The 17,673-nt window shown below is 43.8% G+C and overlaps 1 protein-coding gene across 1 annotated transcript; it reads left to right on the top strand.

Moving 5' to 3' along the window:
* Positions 1-8,581: 8,581 nt before the first annotated feature.
* T265_03143 (hypothetical protein) lies at positions 8,582-16,761 on the top strand (the record flags this gene model as incomplete). Its single annotated transcript, XM_009167556.1, has 3 exons — positions 8,582-8,774; positions 15,449-15,500; positions 16,653-16,761. 3 exons carry the CDS (start codon positions 8,582-8,584, stop codon positions 16,759-16,761), a joined length of 354 nt encoding a protein of 117 aa, XP_009165820.1.
* Positions 16,762-17,673: the final 912 nt, after the last annotated feature.

Raw genomic sequence — 17,673 nt, 5'->3', positions numbered from 1 at the left:
ATATCGACAAACGCCAAGCTGAGGTTAGAAGCAGTCGCTGAAGAGTGACGAAGCAGGGCATGTAACAGCGATGTGGCTTCCAAACAGCCGTCTCGATGCAGAAATGCAAACTGAAGTGAGGGCAGTTGCAATCTACGACTCCAGCGATCAGTAAGCACCTTATGGAAGCAACGGACACCATCAATTCCACTACCAGTGCTGAAGCAACTCAACGCTCGCGTTTCATAGATGGAGGTGTCTCGGGGTGTCTGGCATTTCTCGGGCAACTCCAGAAGATAGGATGAAGGGGAAATAATATTCTCCTTCGGAAATTGCAGCGTATACATCAAAAGGAAAACACGTATATAGATAACTTCTACCCAACCGGATTATAAGCTTCGCCTCAGGTCCTATGGAAATCTATCGCTCCAGAAATCTGAGGGGAAAATACATATTTATACCCAAGGGAAGCAGGTTCTAATGTGATTCGGACGATTGGACGCCGTAACCATCGAGCAGTTTTCTATCAATACGCTCGCCAGGTTGGACCTGAAAAATGTCTTCAATACATTCTGATAAATCTGTCATCCCGCTGTCATCTTGTCGAGTGATTCCGCGACTAAAAACAACCGCATACTAACATTGTACTAAATGATTGAAAACGTGGTGAATATTCTTGTAATTTATATCCGCTTATTTGCTGGTGGATGATCAGATCTTATTTGATCTGTTTGCGGAGCCTGGCAACTGGCTTGCAAACGTTTCCTGTCCAGTCGAGGAGACATCGTCAGTACTTCCTCCGTGTCTGGCTACGTGTATCCTTTTTGAAGAGTAGCTAATATCCTGTCACGTGATTGGCCAATTAGTATATACCTACCTTATAGTATTGTTGGCCCGATCGTGATTTGCCCTGCGTTGTGGTATGTATGCATCGTATTTCACTAGTCACTTGGATGCCTGTTTTTGGGTGTTTCAGGCCGTTTTGGATTGGTCCGTTCCCGGTTTGTTTTGCGTTGTGGTCTTCCTTTTTCGAATTTGGCAGGTTGCGATGAGAATTTCCCTTTTTGGTAGTTTCCGTACCCCAGCAAGGTTTTTTGTCTGCCTCTGCTGTTTGTGGTTCCGTAATTCTTTGGTTGCAGCGATTGATAAATTGGGTCGATTTCGATGTGTTCATCGATGACATTATCGGTGGAATGTCATGCTTCCATAAATTCACGTTTTTTCTTTGTTCTCGCTTTAGCCAGTATGCGAACGGTACTCCAGTTGAATTTGTGTTCATCTTGATCTTCGTGCACGGAGACGAGTGAAAAGTGGTCGTGCATTTTGGTTGCACGTTTATGTTCATGCATTTTGGTAGAGAGCTTCTTCCCCGTTTGGCTCATGTAGTGTTTGTCACAATCTCCGCATTGAATCTTGTACACTACTTTGGTCCTCAACCTTGTGTCTAATCGTCCCTTTGGGTTTGATAGTGTTTTCCGTGGGGTGTTTTAAAGTTTGTGGGACACTCTTCTTGGGGCTCATCAGGTAGGTGCAGTCCCCGCGCTTCCGCCAACCTTATGTTCGTGGGCTGTCAAAGAGCTTTCAGCCACAATTTGAGTAGTTTCCCTGATGACAATTCGTTACACTTTTTACATCACAACTTCTGCCATAAATACAAAGGATTATTTGGCTGTTGGGGTACTAATGTCAAAAGTCCACTCTCATTCATGTTGAAGAAAATACTTTGAAGGTGGTGAAATCGAACAGAGTTGAGGTAATAATTTCCAATGGACCAAATCACTTTGTGAAAAGTTAGTTTTGTGGACTCAAGTACTGATCAACCGCTTGGTATGAATAAACTTAGAAAGTTCAGAATATCTAGCTCTTTTAGGCACAGTACCTTCGGGCTTGGGTTAAGTACGTACAGCTACATTATGTCTGGGTCCAGAGATATAACATATTCTACGACTCAGTCGCAAGTTCTGACGTACTTCGGCAACATTATACAGACGGCTGTTGCTCCTAGGCTAGCGCTTGAGATGAAATCTTAGGTTCAGGACCTAATCGTTCTGTTGTTCACATGGGAGCACGCTGGCAGCATGTTGGTTATCACATAAAGCATACGTAGAAGAGTGTTCTGATTTCACATCGGACACCGTTCAGTAACATTTTATGGGGCACTTGCTGAGTGACTGTTCTTTGCTGTGGCAGATAGAGGTCGTTGTAATCCGCCAGCAAAATGTTGTGATAACAATGAGAATTTACCGGAAGAGCTTAGCTCTAAGCTCGAGACTTAAAATTAACCGTTGAGTTTATTTTTCGCGAGACTCGACAAACCACCGGTTCGTTATCACGCTGTTGCTATTCCCAGTTGATCTAACTGAATAAAACGTTCTACATATGCATAGAATCTACCATCATTCGCTATGTTCGCCATTCCGACATAGATGTTTAGAGCTCACGTACGAGTCACATAAAATGTGTCAGTTAGGGCACAGAAAGGATAAATTTGTGCACATAGCTTCATCTTCTGGGCGCAAAGACTACTTGAAATACCTTGTTTACTTTCGCACGTTACCTTCAGGGTGCGTCAAAATTGCATATGACTACTGCACTTTGAGTTACAAGCTGACGCCATTTTGTAACTCACATATCCGGATAACATCATTTCCTTTAGACAAACAGCAAGGTCACTCGAAAATTAGGACCATATAGGCAATAAGCATACCTTTACGAAGACAAAAAACCAAACAAATGCTGAGATATTCGGATTTCGCTAATCGCGGGATTCTCAGGACAGAATAAGAAACGCGTAGTGATACAGTATACACGGGAATACTCCATCAGGAGAAAGTTAGTGGTTGATGCATGTGTTCTGGTTTTTCTCAGGTGGTACCGACAATCTTTCCATAAAAAAATGATCCGAGATGTAATACATCACCCTGGTTCCAGTGAAACGCATCGCGCGCCTAATGGGGGTCATGACCTGCAGGTTGAGAAACACTCTTTTGGGTTGACGACACAGGGACAAGCCCCGGTATTCTATAATGAGCCTATGCAACAAGTTCGTTCGTTTGTGAGAAAGCGCGTTCAAGCTGCCAGCCAGTAGTCAGTGTATCCGACATTGTGGAAACGACCGTCTGTACATAAATCACACATTCGGACAGCTTCTCTGATCTAAGCTTTACTCATCCAAATTCTGTAAAACGTCCGTTCCCAGAACTCTATCAACAAGATTGAAACGCATCTACTTATTCTTCAAACGAGGTTCGTATCTTGCCTAACCACACTGTCGTTATGCACACAGTAAGAACATAGTGGCATCACCTTTGACACATCTGTCTTTTTTGGAATCCCATCTCACACTGGCGTTTCACAAGCAACCAGCTAAGTAGTCCATCCATCCACTCCGAGTGCTAACTGGACAGTGCTTTGTTACGACATTCGGTAAGAAGCGAACGCATGCGCTGTGTGCGTGTGAGGGCCATCTATTTATCGAAGATTTTCATTGGCGAAAGATCTGAACTGGGAAACACGAATCGAAGACTGTATCTGCTGCACAGACTCGCAGCAAATCTACAAAAGCATGAAGGAACTGGGTGGCTGCATGTTGTGCCTTGATTCAGGGACGTCACATAAATTTTCAGATTCGATGGAGTTGAATTCGCGAGGACAGCAGTTATGTGGGATCTTTGCAATCAACCTATATCCATCGGTGCGACGAAGAACACCTGTCACTAATTTTTCTGGCACTTAAGACCTTACTAGCACGCTAGAACACTAAAAAGGTACAAAACACACGTAGTTTTAATTCCAACCCACCCAGAGTCCATGCCGGTCAGTGATCATAATGACATTGTGAACTCAAGCCCAGAAAGATTGAAGGACACTGACCAAACGACGTTGATGGGTGACCATGGTTCGTTAGCCATCTTTGTCTTTGTAACCATTCATCAACATCATCTAAAGGCTAAATATGTATTAATATATTAGGACTTTCTTTCGTTGGTCACCAGTTTTCTCTCTTAACCGACTTATAAAACTCGCTTCAAAAATAAATGCAATAACCAATCCGTGATCTTATTACGGAAGGGTCGTTTCGAGAAAGACAATGGATGCAATATAGTGACCCGAAAGCATGGACGTTATTGTGCATCAGGTGCACATGCGTTACGAGAAAGCCTGTTTGGAAAGGAGCCTACCAGCTGTTGGTCGGCCCCTCATGTGCTTCCGTACATGGGACAGATCGTCTCAGTTTGTCTATCAGGTGGATATTCTCCTGCATACTTCACTTTTGTGTGAAGGTCCTGTTGGCACGCTATCATCTACGTACCAATTCACAGATAAGAACAACTGAGGATTTTTACGGGCTTTATTTATCTGTTTGTGAGTGTGTCCTTACTTGTCTCCAGGATGCACTTCATGTAGAAAAACTGGGAGTAACTACTCTTGACGGATTGGGGTAGTTTGTAGGAATCAAAACATTATTAATATCTCATTTTTGCGGTTTCACTGGCGCATTGTTGGCCTTACAAAAGTTTCCTTCAACCCCACTGTCCGGAGACACCTGTAGACATGCGAGGACAACAAAGTTTGGGGCAGTAATTTGAGACACCGTCCACCAATCGGGGGCTTGTTGTGAAGTTTCCCAGATATGAAGAGATGAAGTTTTTTTTACAGAAAAGTCCATTTAGGAGAAAGTTTGAAGTATTTGAAATTTTACTGAGATCGGGACGTACAAAATCTGTTACTTTTGATAAGCTAGTACAATTGAAGAGTATTTGATTGTCAGATTTGAACTGGTTGTTCTGAACAAAGACAAGGGTTGAAAATTGTTGATAGATATGCAATTCCAATTACATCGGACGCACGATCAGGCAACTCGGTCAAAGAATGAAGAAACATACTTCACTCTGGTTGGCTTCTGGAACTAGGAGGACTATAGAGAGCTCAGTAGTACAAACCTAGCAGACAGCGCATAACCAGAGCTTCCGTGTTGTTTACAAGGCGCCGGCCAATCAACCCAGATCACTAAAGCAATGCACAGTCGCAGTGGCTGAAACTATCGCCATACGACATCGCGACCCTATCCTCTGTAGGTAAAAACACTTTATTTGTGTGTCGTACTTGCCACGGTCCAACTCACCTCCTCCCACACGTACATCCTGTGCACTATCCTCGCTGATAAGCTCAAGTCTACCCCTATTGGTGACCTGAACTAATTGTTCTTTGATAGGTAGCAAATGTCGTCTCTCACTCAATTTCCTGTTCATGTACATCATGCCCATTCAAATATGTTACACACTGTTCTCCTAACCTTTGAGACTGTCTGAATTGAAAAGCCCTTGCAGTAAACATGTCCGCCAATCAATCTGTGTTCTTATTCTGAATGGGAATTTTCAGAGTAATCCCAATTCATTTTGCCAAAGTTAATTTCACTCGATTTCAGTGCATCGGCATTCGAATTACTGACGCTTAAATTCATTTGTTAGCAGTGGCTGATTAGGTGTGAAAGTGAAATTCTTGAGTAGCCTGTACCAGTGAAAAAGCTTATACGTCAAGGATGCTGAGAGCCTGAATATTTCACATAAGTGTGCGAAATTTTTTATGAACGCCATGCGTATTTACAAAAGATTGGCGTGATTTTGACACTCCAGAGTTGATTTCAGAATTGTTCTGATGACTACCTGACGTGATCTTGGGTTTCTTGGGAGCATAAGGCAATTTTCACTAGCCACCAGCCACAAAAGACGATCGTATCTTTTTATCGCTTCGTTTGAAGCTCTGGTGGTTTACTGTTTGTCGACCTGATTTTCTGGACAAAGATCAGAGACAACTGTTTGAGAAGTGCGAAATAATGATAGAGTAATCGATGATTTTATGGTTATTGTTTGGTCGCGTTTAATCGAATTTCCTCATACTAGTGGGCCCTGTACATAACACATCTCCGTTGCGACGGTGAACCACTGTGGGATTCGTGTGACGGAGAGACGGCACCATCATTCAGATGCCTGCCGAGCGTGCTGATGATATCGGGAAACCTGCAGTTGATCCCATATGAAAGTAGACCAGTTCTCTGAGCTAAATGCGTCGATGCATCCCAATAGACACAATCGGACATAAATTGCAACAAAACTTAGGTGTGTCGGGCAGGTGAACAGGAACAACATGCCTGTGAAATCGCAGTTGCAGAGTATGTACCAGGTGCGGGAGACAGGTTTATGTGGAACTCATTCTTTTGGACCATAGAGCCTGCTGGTCTATTATTTTGGTTGGACTAGCGCAGAATGCTGTTTACAACTGTGTGCTGGTACTTCAGTCAAAATGTTTGCACATCACTAAATAGTTTACCAGTTTCATGTTGCCGGCACTCTTACGACAGGCAGATCAGACAGAACACTGAAGACATTTGACAAAGGCAGCTCAGACGTCAAGCCTTCCTCCACTTTGTTCATCGATTGCACACAGACACACACACACACACAGGATATGGTGCATGTTCGGTTTGAAACATTGTTTCACTTCTTCACTGGCCTTCTAAGCTCCGTTCCTTTTTTTGACATAGCATATTACTCATTAGGTTACTAAAGATCTCGACGGTCTACTAGCAGTTTCTCGCTTCCTAAGGGGCAGTCTTCGGGTTTCCGTCAACCTTATGTTAGCATTGACGCTAACGAGAAACCCAACCGGATCTTTCTTTTAGGCTAGTCTTCAATTGGATGAACGATATAAAGGCCACCGCTATGTTTGAGTTGGTATAGTACTAGAGATAGTGGAGTGGACTTTCTTGATATAACACACCATTCGTACAGTTTCATTCGTACTGCACCATGGTTGAACCGTTGGAATTCATTAGAAGTGAGTAGGCGCAGTAGAAACTGGTTACTGGTGGTCACTTGTGTTTGGTAGTGAGGAAGGAGGAGCACTGTTTGATGTTTGCCTTGAAAAGCTGTACGTTGTGCCTTACAAGCCTGTTGCCTCATGGTGTTCGGCCGCACGACCAGACCGAACAACGACGGTCAGCATGGAGTAGACGGGGGAGGACCGCTTTCCGTGATTGGCTACTTCTAAGTCTCTTATCCTTGAATGCCCTTTACTTCGCTTCGGTCGTTAAAATGAGGACGTGGCTACAACAACAGACCTTATCGAATACCGCAAGAACACACTAGCTAAGGGAGCAATCATTTGAGCAAACTGAGAAGAGTTAGAGAATATAATAAATTCGCGACTGGGTGCGAATTCTTGAAATCTCGGAGAATTTTGTTGCTGCAATTAAATGTCCGTTTAGAAAACAGTGAATTAAACTGAAGTCGAACTCGTTTCACACTGGTCTAGTGAATAAGGCCATGGACCACCACTCTGACCACAAGAGTTCGAACCTTATATGGTGCCTTCGAATCGACTCCCAGCTTCTGTCTTTATAATCTGTACATATCTTGCTCCGGAATGAGATGTAAAAACCTCCGAATCTGAAAGAACGTCTTGAGACCGAAGCTGGCATAACGTTGATCGTCACGGTCAATACTTCAGCACTGCATATCAAGCTTTTGTGTCTGAGGTAATCGATGTAGGAAAATCAAAACATCTGACAAAAGTTAATTGTTGCAGACCTTTCGTCTAGCTTGCTAAGAATAGTGTTTGCCACATAGCACGGTGGACTGGTTATCCGGATGCAGGGGCGAGATGGCCCAAGTGGTTAGAGCGCGAATTTACTGACCGGAAGGTCCGTGGTTCGAACCCGACCCCCGCCTCTCGACTTCCCCTCTCTAGGCTTGGGCAACCTGGCAGTATCCCAGCCCTCGTGCAACCTTCGGGTGGCATGGCAGTTGGGCACCGAAATTGTGCTACAGCTGAAAGATTTTTTTTATCCCGCTGTACTGCTGACTTTGTGCGTGCAACACGAATAAAGTATACTGACGAATTGGTTCCTTTTCTCGAATTCGGGCCCACATGGTAACCCTACTTGTTGGAATGAAGTAGCTTGTGCTTACAAAACAAACAAACAACAAAGTGACCCCTTTTGGTGATCTGCTGACTGGTGAGATCCTAGATGTACACGTGTTTTGCAGCATCTGTAAAGTTGCATTAGAAGGTAGACTGAATGATTTCCTATTCTCATAGACCTACGCCCGCAATGACTGTGGTTCTGATGCGTAAGCTTTCTGGAAAATAGTTCGATTTGAAATTCGGCAGAATACTTCGCAGTTCCTTGACGGCAAATGAGTTAACACACCAATCGATAGCCTAAGGAGCGCTGGCATCTCAAATTCTGAACCATATATTACGAATATATATATAAAACATACATCACCCTAACTCCTTTAAAAAACTTAACAGAACAAATTAATGGCCTTCAGATTCCTTTTGAAACGTGTCCCTGACAGTTTACAACAATCCCATTGGACCTTTGTTTGCCACGTACTTGCGCATCCTTGCGAAAAATCAATAAACAGATTCCAAGTGTGGCTTAGCTAGGGTAATTTTACGTCCATAATCTCAGTCCAACCACCCGCAGATTCACATGCGCCACCCAAAACACACTCGCTCACTTGAGGAATGCTGTTTACTAACTCTGGTAAACTCGCCAGTAGAAAGTGATTCGCCTTGGAACTAATCGATCGCAATGTCAACTTTGAATAGCTTTTGTCGGATTATCTTATTACCTGAAAACAAACAGGTGGACCAGGCGGAAGAAAATCAATGGTTACGTAAGCCTTATGTTTCTATTAACTGGAAACCAGAACGAAGCAAATCAATAGATTTCCGTCAATCGAAAGACAGAAGTGGTCAGTTGCCAGGTGCCGAATTCGAATGTGGTAAGGGAACCACCTACCGAATCAACTGGGTTGGTCCCTCGGTCGCAACTCGTTACTGTTTGCTAGGTTGATTCAGAGTGCGGTCAAGCCTCATTTGCACAGGCAGCATTCGCACCTCGAGAAAGCACCCTCAAGGAATTCATAATGTTTCATCGATAGGGATGTTTGCTTGTGGAACATCACTCTTGTATTCACATTTACAAGCGATACATTATTTGAAGCAAACCCTTATAACAGAGAGATTCAGCTAGTTTGAGTTCAGTCTTCCGTCACAGCCACTTTCGTACGCGAATGAGAGAATTTTCCGAATTTCGTTCAATTTGAATTCAAGCAGAACATAAAGTTGACGGGAACTTGGAAAACGCGCTCACTTGATGAGCCCGAAGAAGTGCGAAACCGGTTGTCGCAGAGTTTTCATCAAACTTATGGGTAATTTGTTGTCCAGATAATGTACTGTGGCATCTAAAATATCGTACATTCTAGAACGTGCGACAGATTTGTGCAGTACATTCATTTGAAGAAAACCACTATAAACGAGTGATTAGTCCAGGTTCACTTGAGCGTCTCGTCAGAACCAAAATAGTGTACAAATGAGAGTAGCTGACTTAATGAACCAGTGTGAAGGTCATCATTCCTTGTCGTCACGGCTAGCTTCATGAAGCTGAACTTGATTATGAGTCGGCAAAATACACTCATTTGCAAACTAATTTGGTTTTTCGAGAGACTTACCTGAACCCAGCTTGGAGACATCGAAACGGAGAGACTCAGCTGGGTTCCAGGTGAGTCTCGCGCAAAAACCAAATTAGTTTACAAATCAGTGTACTTCGTTAATTTCGTGCAATTTGGTTTCAAGTAGACCATAAGTTTGACGCAAACTTGGGGCGACGACCTGATGAGCCCCAAGAAGGGCAAAACCGGTCGTGGGCTGTCAAGGGGTTTCAGCAACCTTACGAGTAGTGTATTACAAAAATATATTGATTATGAGTTATTCAACGCAAGTAGAAGGTCAACAATGTTCAGTATTGAAAATTCGGGAAATGTTGAGTCACTGTGTTGACTAATCAGATCTTTCGGTTGAGTTGACTTACTTTCAGGTTGATCAGCCCCTGGTCAATAATATCGAAACATCACAAACGAAAGATTCAGCTGGATTCCAGGCGAGTCTCTCGCAAAGCCAAATTAGTTTTAAAACGAGTGTATTTCGCAAATGTCGGAACTTATTTCATAATTGGATGGGGTGAAAAGCCTGTATACACTTGGTTGAAGCACAAGGGTACCTAATTGTGTCCTCGCCAAGAGCGTTTTAGGTTTATCTCTTACTACGACACACTGATTGCTGTTCTGCGACCAAGTATGCTGTGCAGGGCATTTCTTACGGCCAGCAATTCGATGTAAACTTCGGAGTAGTGGCCAGTGTCACATGCTTCTTGTGAATGCACAGCGGTTCATAAATGACTGTGGTTTGTTTGCTTGTCGTTTAGTTTGTCACCGTTATTATCCCCTTACATGGTTTACGACACACTCGCTGTATTTGCTCTTGAGTGGGCTTTTCATCCTCGATCGATCAGTCATAATCTTTTTTCCGGGTTCTGTGGAGACTAACTTGTCATAATTTTAAGGGCACAGGGGGGATATAAATGCAGGGATCGATGCGAGAATTCGGATGAACAGATGACAGGTGTTGTTTTTGGAATCCGTGAGTGACGGCGGAACATCACAGCACGATGTGTGCCAAATACCAGCCAAGATATTCCACTAGGTGCGGTTGTTTTCGGATTGATTCAAAATTGCCAATCAAATGTGGCAAAATCCCGAAAAGGAAGCTGAATGGACGGATGGATACAGCGCTAAGGTGTAGAACAAACGTCTTCCTGAACTGAGGATGACAATGATTCATAGTTATAACCCAGGACCAGAAGCACTCGACAAACATGCTGGCATTTAGAGCTCATAAAACTCTGTTTTGAATGCAGCTTAAAATTACCTTCAATGACTATAACACAGGAATAGCCCGGCAAACGACTGATCAGTCGAACTTATCCCTCTGACTTAATAAACTGCCAGTAAAACTGAAGCAAACTAGGTCTCTCAGAGGAGAACATTCAGCCAGAAGTTCTTTGGGAGTAGCTACCGTTGCCCACCGGCTGGAATTCTGATGTGTTCGTCTGCTGATCTGCATGAGCACGAAGTAAGTCCATCCTGCATCGCACACCCCATCTCGCATCGATCAGTCTGGAGTGACACGATAATTCATCTGTTTATACGTAATTCTAGTAAGGAAGGCTGCTGTATGGCTGAAGCTTGCAATGTCACATTGAAGGAATTTGTGCCTCAAGGTTGTCCCCAGTTTTGCTAAACCCAGAAACATCCCAGAACCCTCGAGCACTAGTGAGCCTTTACCTTCGAAACAAGTTGAGAATGCATATTACCAGACATGTTTTCGGCATTGCTCATTTGCACACTAGCATACCTCTGCTTCGTTCATCAGCGACCGTTGAAGCTGGTGCTAATTGATGGTAAACAAGCAGGGTTGATCATCATCGAATCACAACCAACGTCTGGATTTCACGCTGAATTCATTATAGGTAACCACAGTGTCTTGGTGACTCCGTAACAAAGTGTGAACAAACAGACATGCGGACTCTGTGTTGGTCAGCATGAGAAGTGAAGCGATGACACTCACGCGCACCTTTCAAACAAATCTCCTATTTCTGTGATGAGTTGATTCAAACGGAGACGAACATGTATCATTGTCTAACCAATGTTCATGCATGCACATTATAAGAGTTACGTGTTTGAGTATTGATCACCAGAGGAGATGGTGCCCTTCAACACTATTTCCATTGAAGTTGCAAGTTCCAAGGAAGTTGTGGCCATTGGGTGATCTAGACCAGGGAAGCACTGTTAAACAATCCTTCAGTCGGTAGTTTGGAGCTCGTACAGGCCGGAGACACCTGAAACAACTCGCATATGATAGTTTTATTGATATGGGATGCAAAAGAGGACCAATATGGACGAAACTGTCACCATCATTATTAGTAGTATCAGCAAGTACACTGATAGTAGCTAAATAAGCTGTGAAAATGTGATTGTCTATTAACCCGTAAATGCACACAAATGCTGTGTGAGCATTTGTTATGCGTGCACTTTCCAGTAAAATGGTCTTGAAGAATAATCGGCGTACTGGACCAACACTGATAATACTAATCACAGGCGTGGAGATTTCGTTCTGTAAGTGAAGCCAGCCTATATTGAAAAGCCGAGAAGCACTGTGCAGCCTTTTCATCCTTATTGGGAATCATCAGCAGTGCGCATCTCACGAAACTCCGAAGAGTCTCGAACCCGCCACCTCCCGGCTAGTAGTTTGAACACCTAACCACTTGTGGCCGAACGGACGAAATCTCCACAAAAATCCCAAATCTCCTCACACTACCAACAATCACAGACGTACTTGTGGGCGATTGTGCCAGATTGAATTCAACAAAGGCATCGAACAACGGGATTACGCATACTGGGATGAGCTGTTATAGCTATAGTACCTCTTACTCTAAGGTGACTTGCTCTCAATATAAGTTCTTGTTCTATTTCCTACTGCGTGGGGATCAGGTGGTACTTACGATGGTCCTCAGTCGATGCACGAGCTGAAATGAGATAACTGCGCGTCGTCCATCTTTCCTCATTTTCGTGTTACAATAGAAGCTTGGATCTACGCAAAGGCATAAACATCAGGTGTACTGCAATGCATAAGCGATCGAGGCTAACAACCCTTACGTTTGAAAGGAATTGGCATTTCGTAGGCAGACGGGTGAACCGGGGCCATCGTAAAAACACTCCGAAATAAGCATTCACACAAGTTGCTGAAGTCACTTTTTGCTTATTTGCGTGCACAGTAATAGTAGTAGTTGGTTTCAACAACCCGCCACCGAACCGCTTTGACAGTGACAAACAAGCGTAAACCCGTAAACAGCAGAAGGCCTATAGATATCGGACCCACACTGCATTGCCACGTGGCGCGGATGTCTGTCATTCTTCGATGACCGATCGATGGGTGAGAGTCTGCTGACAAAGTTAACGGTTGTTGTACAGTAGTCAGCCTGCGAGCACCTGCTAAATGCCTGTGCAATTATGACAGTTTGACTAAGTGATCCATTTCGATTTTGACGATTTCAGCTCGTTCATCCGTTGGCATTTTGAAGCTAAATCCATGGACAGTTTCAAGTCATCCACAAATTCTCTCGGGTAGTTCCCATGACCAGTATAAGTTACGAGTCACAAACAAACAAGCGACTGGATGGACAAAGAGCAATCACCCAGAAGCGAGTTGTTCTTCCAAGCTCTGAAGCGTTTACGCATGTTAGTTGTGAAAGCTACTCCATTGGCGTATAGCCTCATAAAAGGTTGATAAAAACAATGGTCCATTGAGCGGTGTACCCTAGTATCAGCGGCAATATTCTTTTAGCTATGTCGTTGCGCAATCCTGGTTGGGGCGGTGACAAATATCACCTCGTCTGCTACTAGAATTGTGAACGGAAACCGGCGTGTCACACGATTTGATCAAGCCACTTTTTAGCTGTCAGGACTTTTCTAAAAATAAACTTAGCAACCGTGTAGAGGGTATAGTGATGATCATCCGCTTGAACTGTTTCGAATACGTTTGGTAGAGGCAAACCAAGTATTATAGCGCGCTGAAAAAAATCAGTAGACAACCGACGTGTTTTTTCTAAAAGCACGCACCGTACGGCTAAGAGTAAGGCTAAATTCGAAGCCCAATCTCACTGTCTTCTAAGCTAAGTGACAGTGATCAATCGTCGTGTTGACTTATATGGGTGCGGTTCTCAATATGTCATGAAGAGTGATCCTACGTTGTCTCGTCAATGCAACCCATCGTCTTTATGCTAGCAGGGCTACATGATATTTTACTTATACTGGCTAACACAAATGAGACAGCTGCCTATGAGTTCACGTGCCACCTGTTGCCATTGCTGAGCGCGCTACTTTTGGTTCATTTGACCTCACCATTTCACGATTCTATTCACTAACAGGCAACAACGTGTTCAAAATGGATACCAACGCCTGGAAGTGTGGTTTTCTCCCAGGAGATCGCACACTAGGCCACTGCTGGCGGGGCGTAATATTGCACACTCTCTAAGGGTACGTGGCCTTTCTTCATGGTGATCTCCGTCAAAGGCTGGATACCACACATTGTGGGCCCGTCCTCCTTCAACGCCATTCCATTTCATGCAGACGAACATCCCGTACTGAATTTGAGAAGTTCCGCATTGAATGTGTTGTCACGTGTTGGATGAATCGACCCGTAAATTAAGAAGTCCGTTTTACCACGTTTAGGTGATGTAGAGATTAAATGCACTAATAAACTCTATCTGTTCGAAAGGACTGTGTGATTTAATTTTGCGATCCACCAAGAGACCAATTATTCAGGTGATAGAGCTTGGCGGCTATAAAACAGAGCTAACATGAGTATAAACCCCAAAAAATATTGTGGAGATTTTGATATTTCACTGCAAGGTAATCTACTTATTCGTGTCAGAAGGACACGGTCACTGGATGTTAGGTCGCTTCGCGTCAGATGGCATCAAATCTACGAAAGCAGCTTAGCAAAAAACCCTGGTGAAAGAGCTAAAAACTTGCTGCTGTGAGCTGACCATGCGTCTAGTCAGGTAATTGGGATACCTTCTGGGCAAATAGTTGAGCCTAAAAGAATTGCTGGGTATGGGCCATGTGTTTTCGAACGGAGAACACTGAGGAGAAACAGTTTAGATATTCTGGGTTGAAGGCGATCTGCTTTGCAAGCATAAATCAGTAAATATTGTAAATGGAAAGAGTCATTTTCTCATAACTACCTAACCAAATTGCACTGACATACGGAAAGCGGCACACGCCTGTACGCAAATTACGATACCGGGCATGATAATCCGGTCATACGCATGCTTGTAATTCTTCACACACTGCGGTCGCTCGCTTTGGTAGCTCTGTGTTGCGGCTGGTGTTGAGAAGTTTTTTTTCAATATGAGAGTACCGTCGCTCTGATTCCCTTTTGCAATGACTGGCGGTACATATCGTACACAGTAACTGACTTTTACTTATCCTGTAGCAACTGGAAAGGGATCACAAGTGAAAAGAACATTCGTACGAGGTGGTGAGTGGATGGTGACAATAAGGAAGGAATCTTGAGGAAAGTCGCCCCAAGAAGAGTGAAATCGACAGTTTGACAAATTTCGGCAACCTTATGATGTCGCTGGAAAGTTTGTGTCCCATACAAAGCAAACTACTAATGTGAGCTTCTGGCCAGAGGAAATTGCGACTGCGTGCTGCTAGAATAGACCTTGTTGAGAGTTCTTGCAAATAGTAATCATCAGTCTAACTAATGACAGCAAAAGACGAGAACACTGGTGCTTCATCATATCAATTTGACAATGGAAATAAAAAATGGACAGGAAGAGACCTAGAACTAGCCCAAAACCGACACTTGATGTACCTACACCTCCAACATTCAGTCAGACAATCTGGTAAGGAAATGACATGAATGCCACATATCGTTCAGTGTCTCCAGGCGCGCACAGTCACTTGGACCAAATCCTGGAAGGTGAACAGGACCAATAGAATCCAGATTTTCTCCATTTCCATCTATCACGTAAACTTCTGTTCAATTTTAGGTTCCCACCAGTGCAAAATAGGCACAGAAAACAGTGCTGGTCTCGACAGCCGGTAAGTGGGCATGTTTACCACATAACCAAGCCTCCTTAGCTTGCGGCGCTGGACGTAGCCACCTGATCGCCTCATTCCGAATTCGCTGACTCCGGCCTGTTCCCACTGTAGTTTTGAGACATTGGCGGTCGGAGACCTGCAGACGTCTCAGGTCCTCCACCCACATTGGCCGAGCAACAATGCAGCCCACAATTTAGTCTGATCCACTCATCCTTTGAGACCAAGTGAGATGCCTTTTGATGCCACCGGTGAGGTAAACACAATTATGGTCTTCGAGATTCGTGCACCTACCTCATCTGTCACGCTACCGTCAGAGCTAATGCAACTTCCAAGATATGTAGTGTTCCATAGCATTTAGTGTGGATCATCCTTGAAATATTACAGACACACTCAAAAACGGTAGTTCCGCGGCATTGTTTTGTACTTTATGGGCGCGCAGTACATGCTGAAGGGGAGGGTGACCCTGGTCAGCTCTTCTAGTAATGCTTGCGCTTTCTGCTCTTCCCCAAAAAGGGAAACAATGTCCTTTGGATATTCCTGGCTGCCTCATTATCTCACCAATGACGAAATTAAACAATCTTGTCAGGCACCACTTTTAAGCCATTCACCTGTACCTAACGGAGATGGTCTTGGCTAACCAATGTATTGTAGTCTAACATTGACAGACCCGTGTGTCTTGAATATCGCTCAACAATAACGGGCACGCAGGTCAACGAATATCATAGCTTAAACACAGACCGAAGAAGAATGAGAAAGCACCTATATAGGAAAATGTTGGTAGCTCAGATGGTCGTTGGCTTGCTCGCTGAGCTGGGCAATTTGATTGCAAACGTTTCATCACCAATCAAGGTGACATCATCAGCGAGTTATTAGGGAACGTAGTGGTGCGTAGCGTTGGGTTAGTGATTGTGCCATTCTAAATGACACTGGGGTGTAATTCAGGCTTACTTATTTTTTCTTCATCTCATAAGCGTTCCGTCACCAGATATCCTCGATGAAGGTTACTCTGAGATTCTTATCAAAAGTTCTCCCCACCGTTTCTCCTTTTAATTGAAGGGTTATATCTAAGAGGGGGCGAGAAGGCACAGCAGGAATTTAATGNGGTGGTACGTGTTCGAACCCAACCTCTGCCTCTTGACCTTCTCTGTCAAGGTTTGGGCAACCGGACAGTATCCCAGCCCTCGTGCTTCCTTCTGGTGGCATGGCAGTTAGGCACCAGAAGGGTGCTACAGCTGAACAATTTTACATCCAAGTCCTGTGACAGTTATTTGGCGGTCAGGCATTAGTATTTTTACGCCGGTGTTGATATCGATGTGTTATAGCAAATCCTCAACACATGCCTAATTCAAAAGAGGACTTCTACTACTTGCACACTTCAGTGGACTTGGCCTTGAGGAGTGACAGACCCCAAAATAAATGCCGTCACCGCTCCTGTGGAAATAACGTATACTGTGTGATCCAAGTCCTTTGAAAACGATTTTTTGTGTTTGCTCACGGAATGTCAGTCAATACCTAAAGTTTGATAGAGTAAACTTCAACTTTGTGGAACTGAGACTTTTCAGCAAAGTATTCTTGCCCCGAACAACTGCAAAGTAAGACTGAGGGTGTACACCTGTCACCAAAATTTCCTCGACGAGATCATTTGAAATAAGGGGCATCAGCCGAACTCTAATCAAATAAATTTGTTCAAGCAAATCACCTGCGTATTACATGATTGGCATTTGATACGAAGCGAGCGCGATGGCTAAGCCCCTGACCTGTTGCCTGCAGCAGCAACGTACCAGTAGTTGTGAATAATGGCACCTCATATTTGGTGCTAAACCGGAGTTATAATAAACAAAATTGCAACCGGTAATAAATCAATAATGCAACGAGTGTGTGCCTAAGCAAAATAATGAACTGTTTCCTCGCTCTCGAAAAAAAGTTGTTCGACCTCTTTCTAGAATGGAATGAAACCTGTCTGTTTTCAACCAAGTCTTTCAACCGGTATAAATCCTAATATTGTCCCCTGATTGCAATCAGTGTTTTCCCTTATCATTTTATCGACCACGTAGATTCCCTATGATCAAATGTCTTCAGGTATACTGCCCAACCTAATTAAATTGAGCGGTTCTGAGAAGTCCATGGTGGATCAATAGTATTTGATGTGACGGACAGAATAACTGTCGGATTC

This window comes from Opisthorchis viverrini (genome assembly GCF_000715545.1).
Source record: "Opisthorchis viverrini unplaced genomic scaffold opera_v5_43, whole genome shotgun sequence".
NCBI classification, from domain to species: Eukaryota; Metazoa; Platyhelminthes; class Trematoda; order Opisthorchiida; family Opisthorchiidae; genus Opisthorchis; species Opisthorchis viverrini.
Note: the sequence above shows the minus strand (reverse complement) of the source record. Positions and strands in the feature narration are given on the sequence as shown.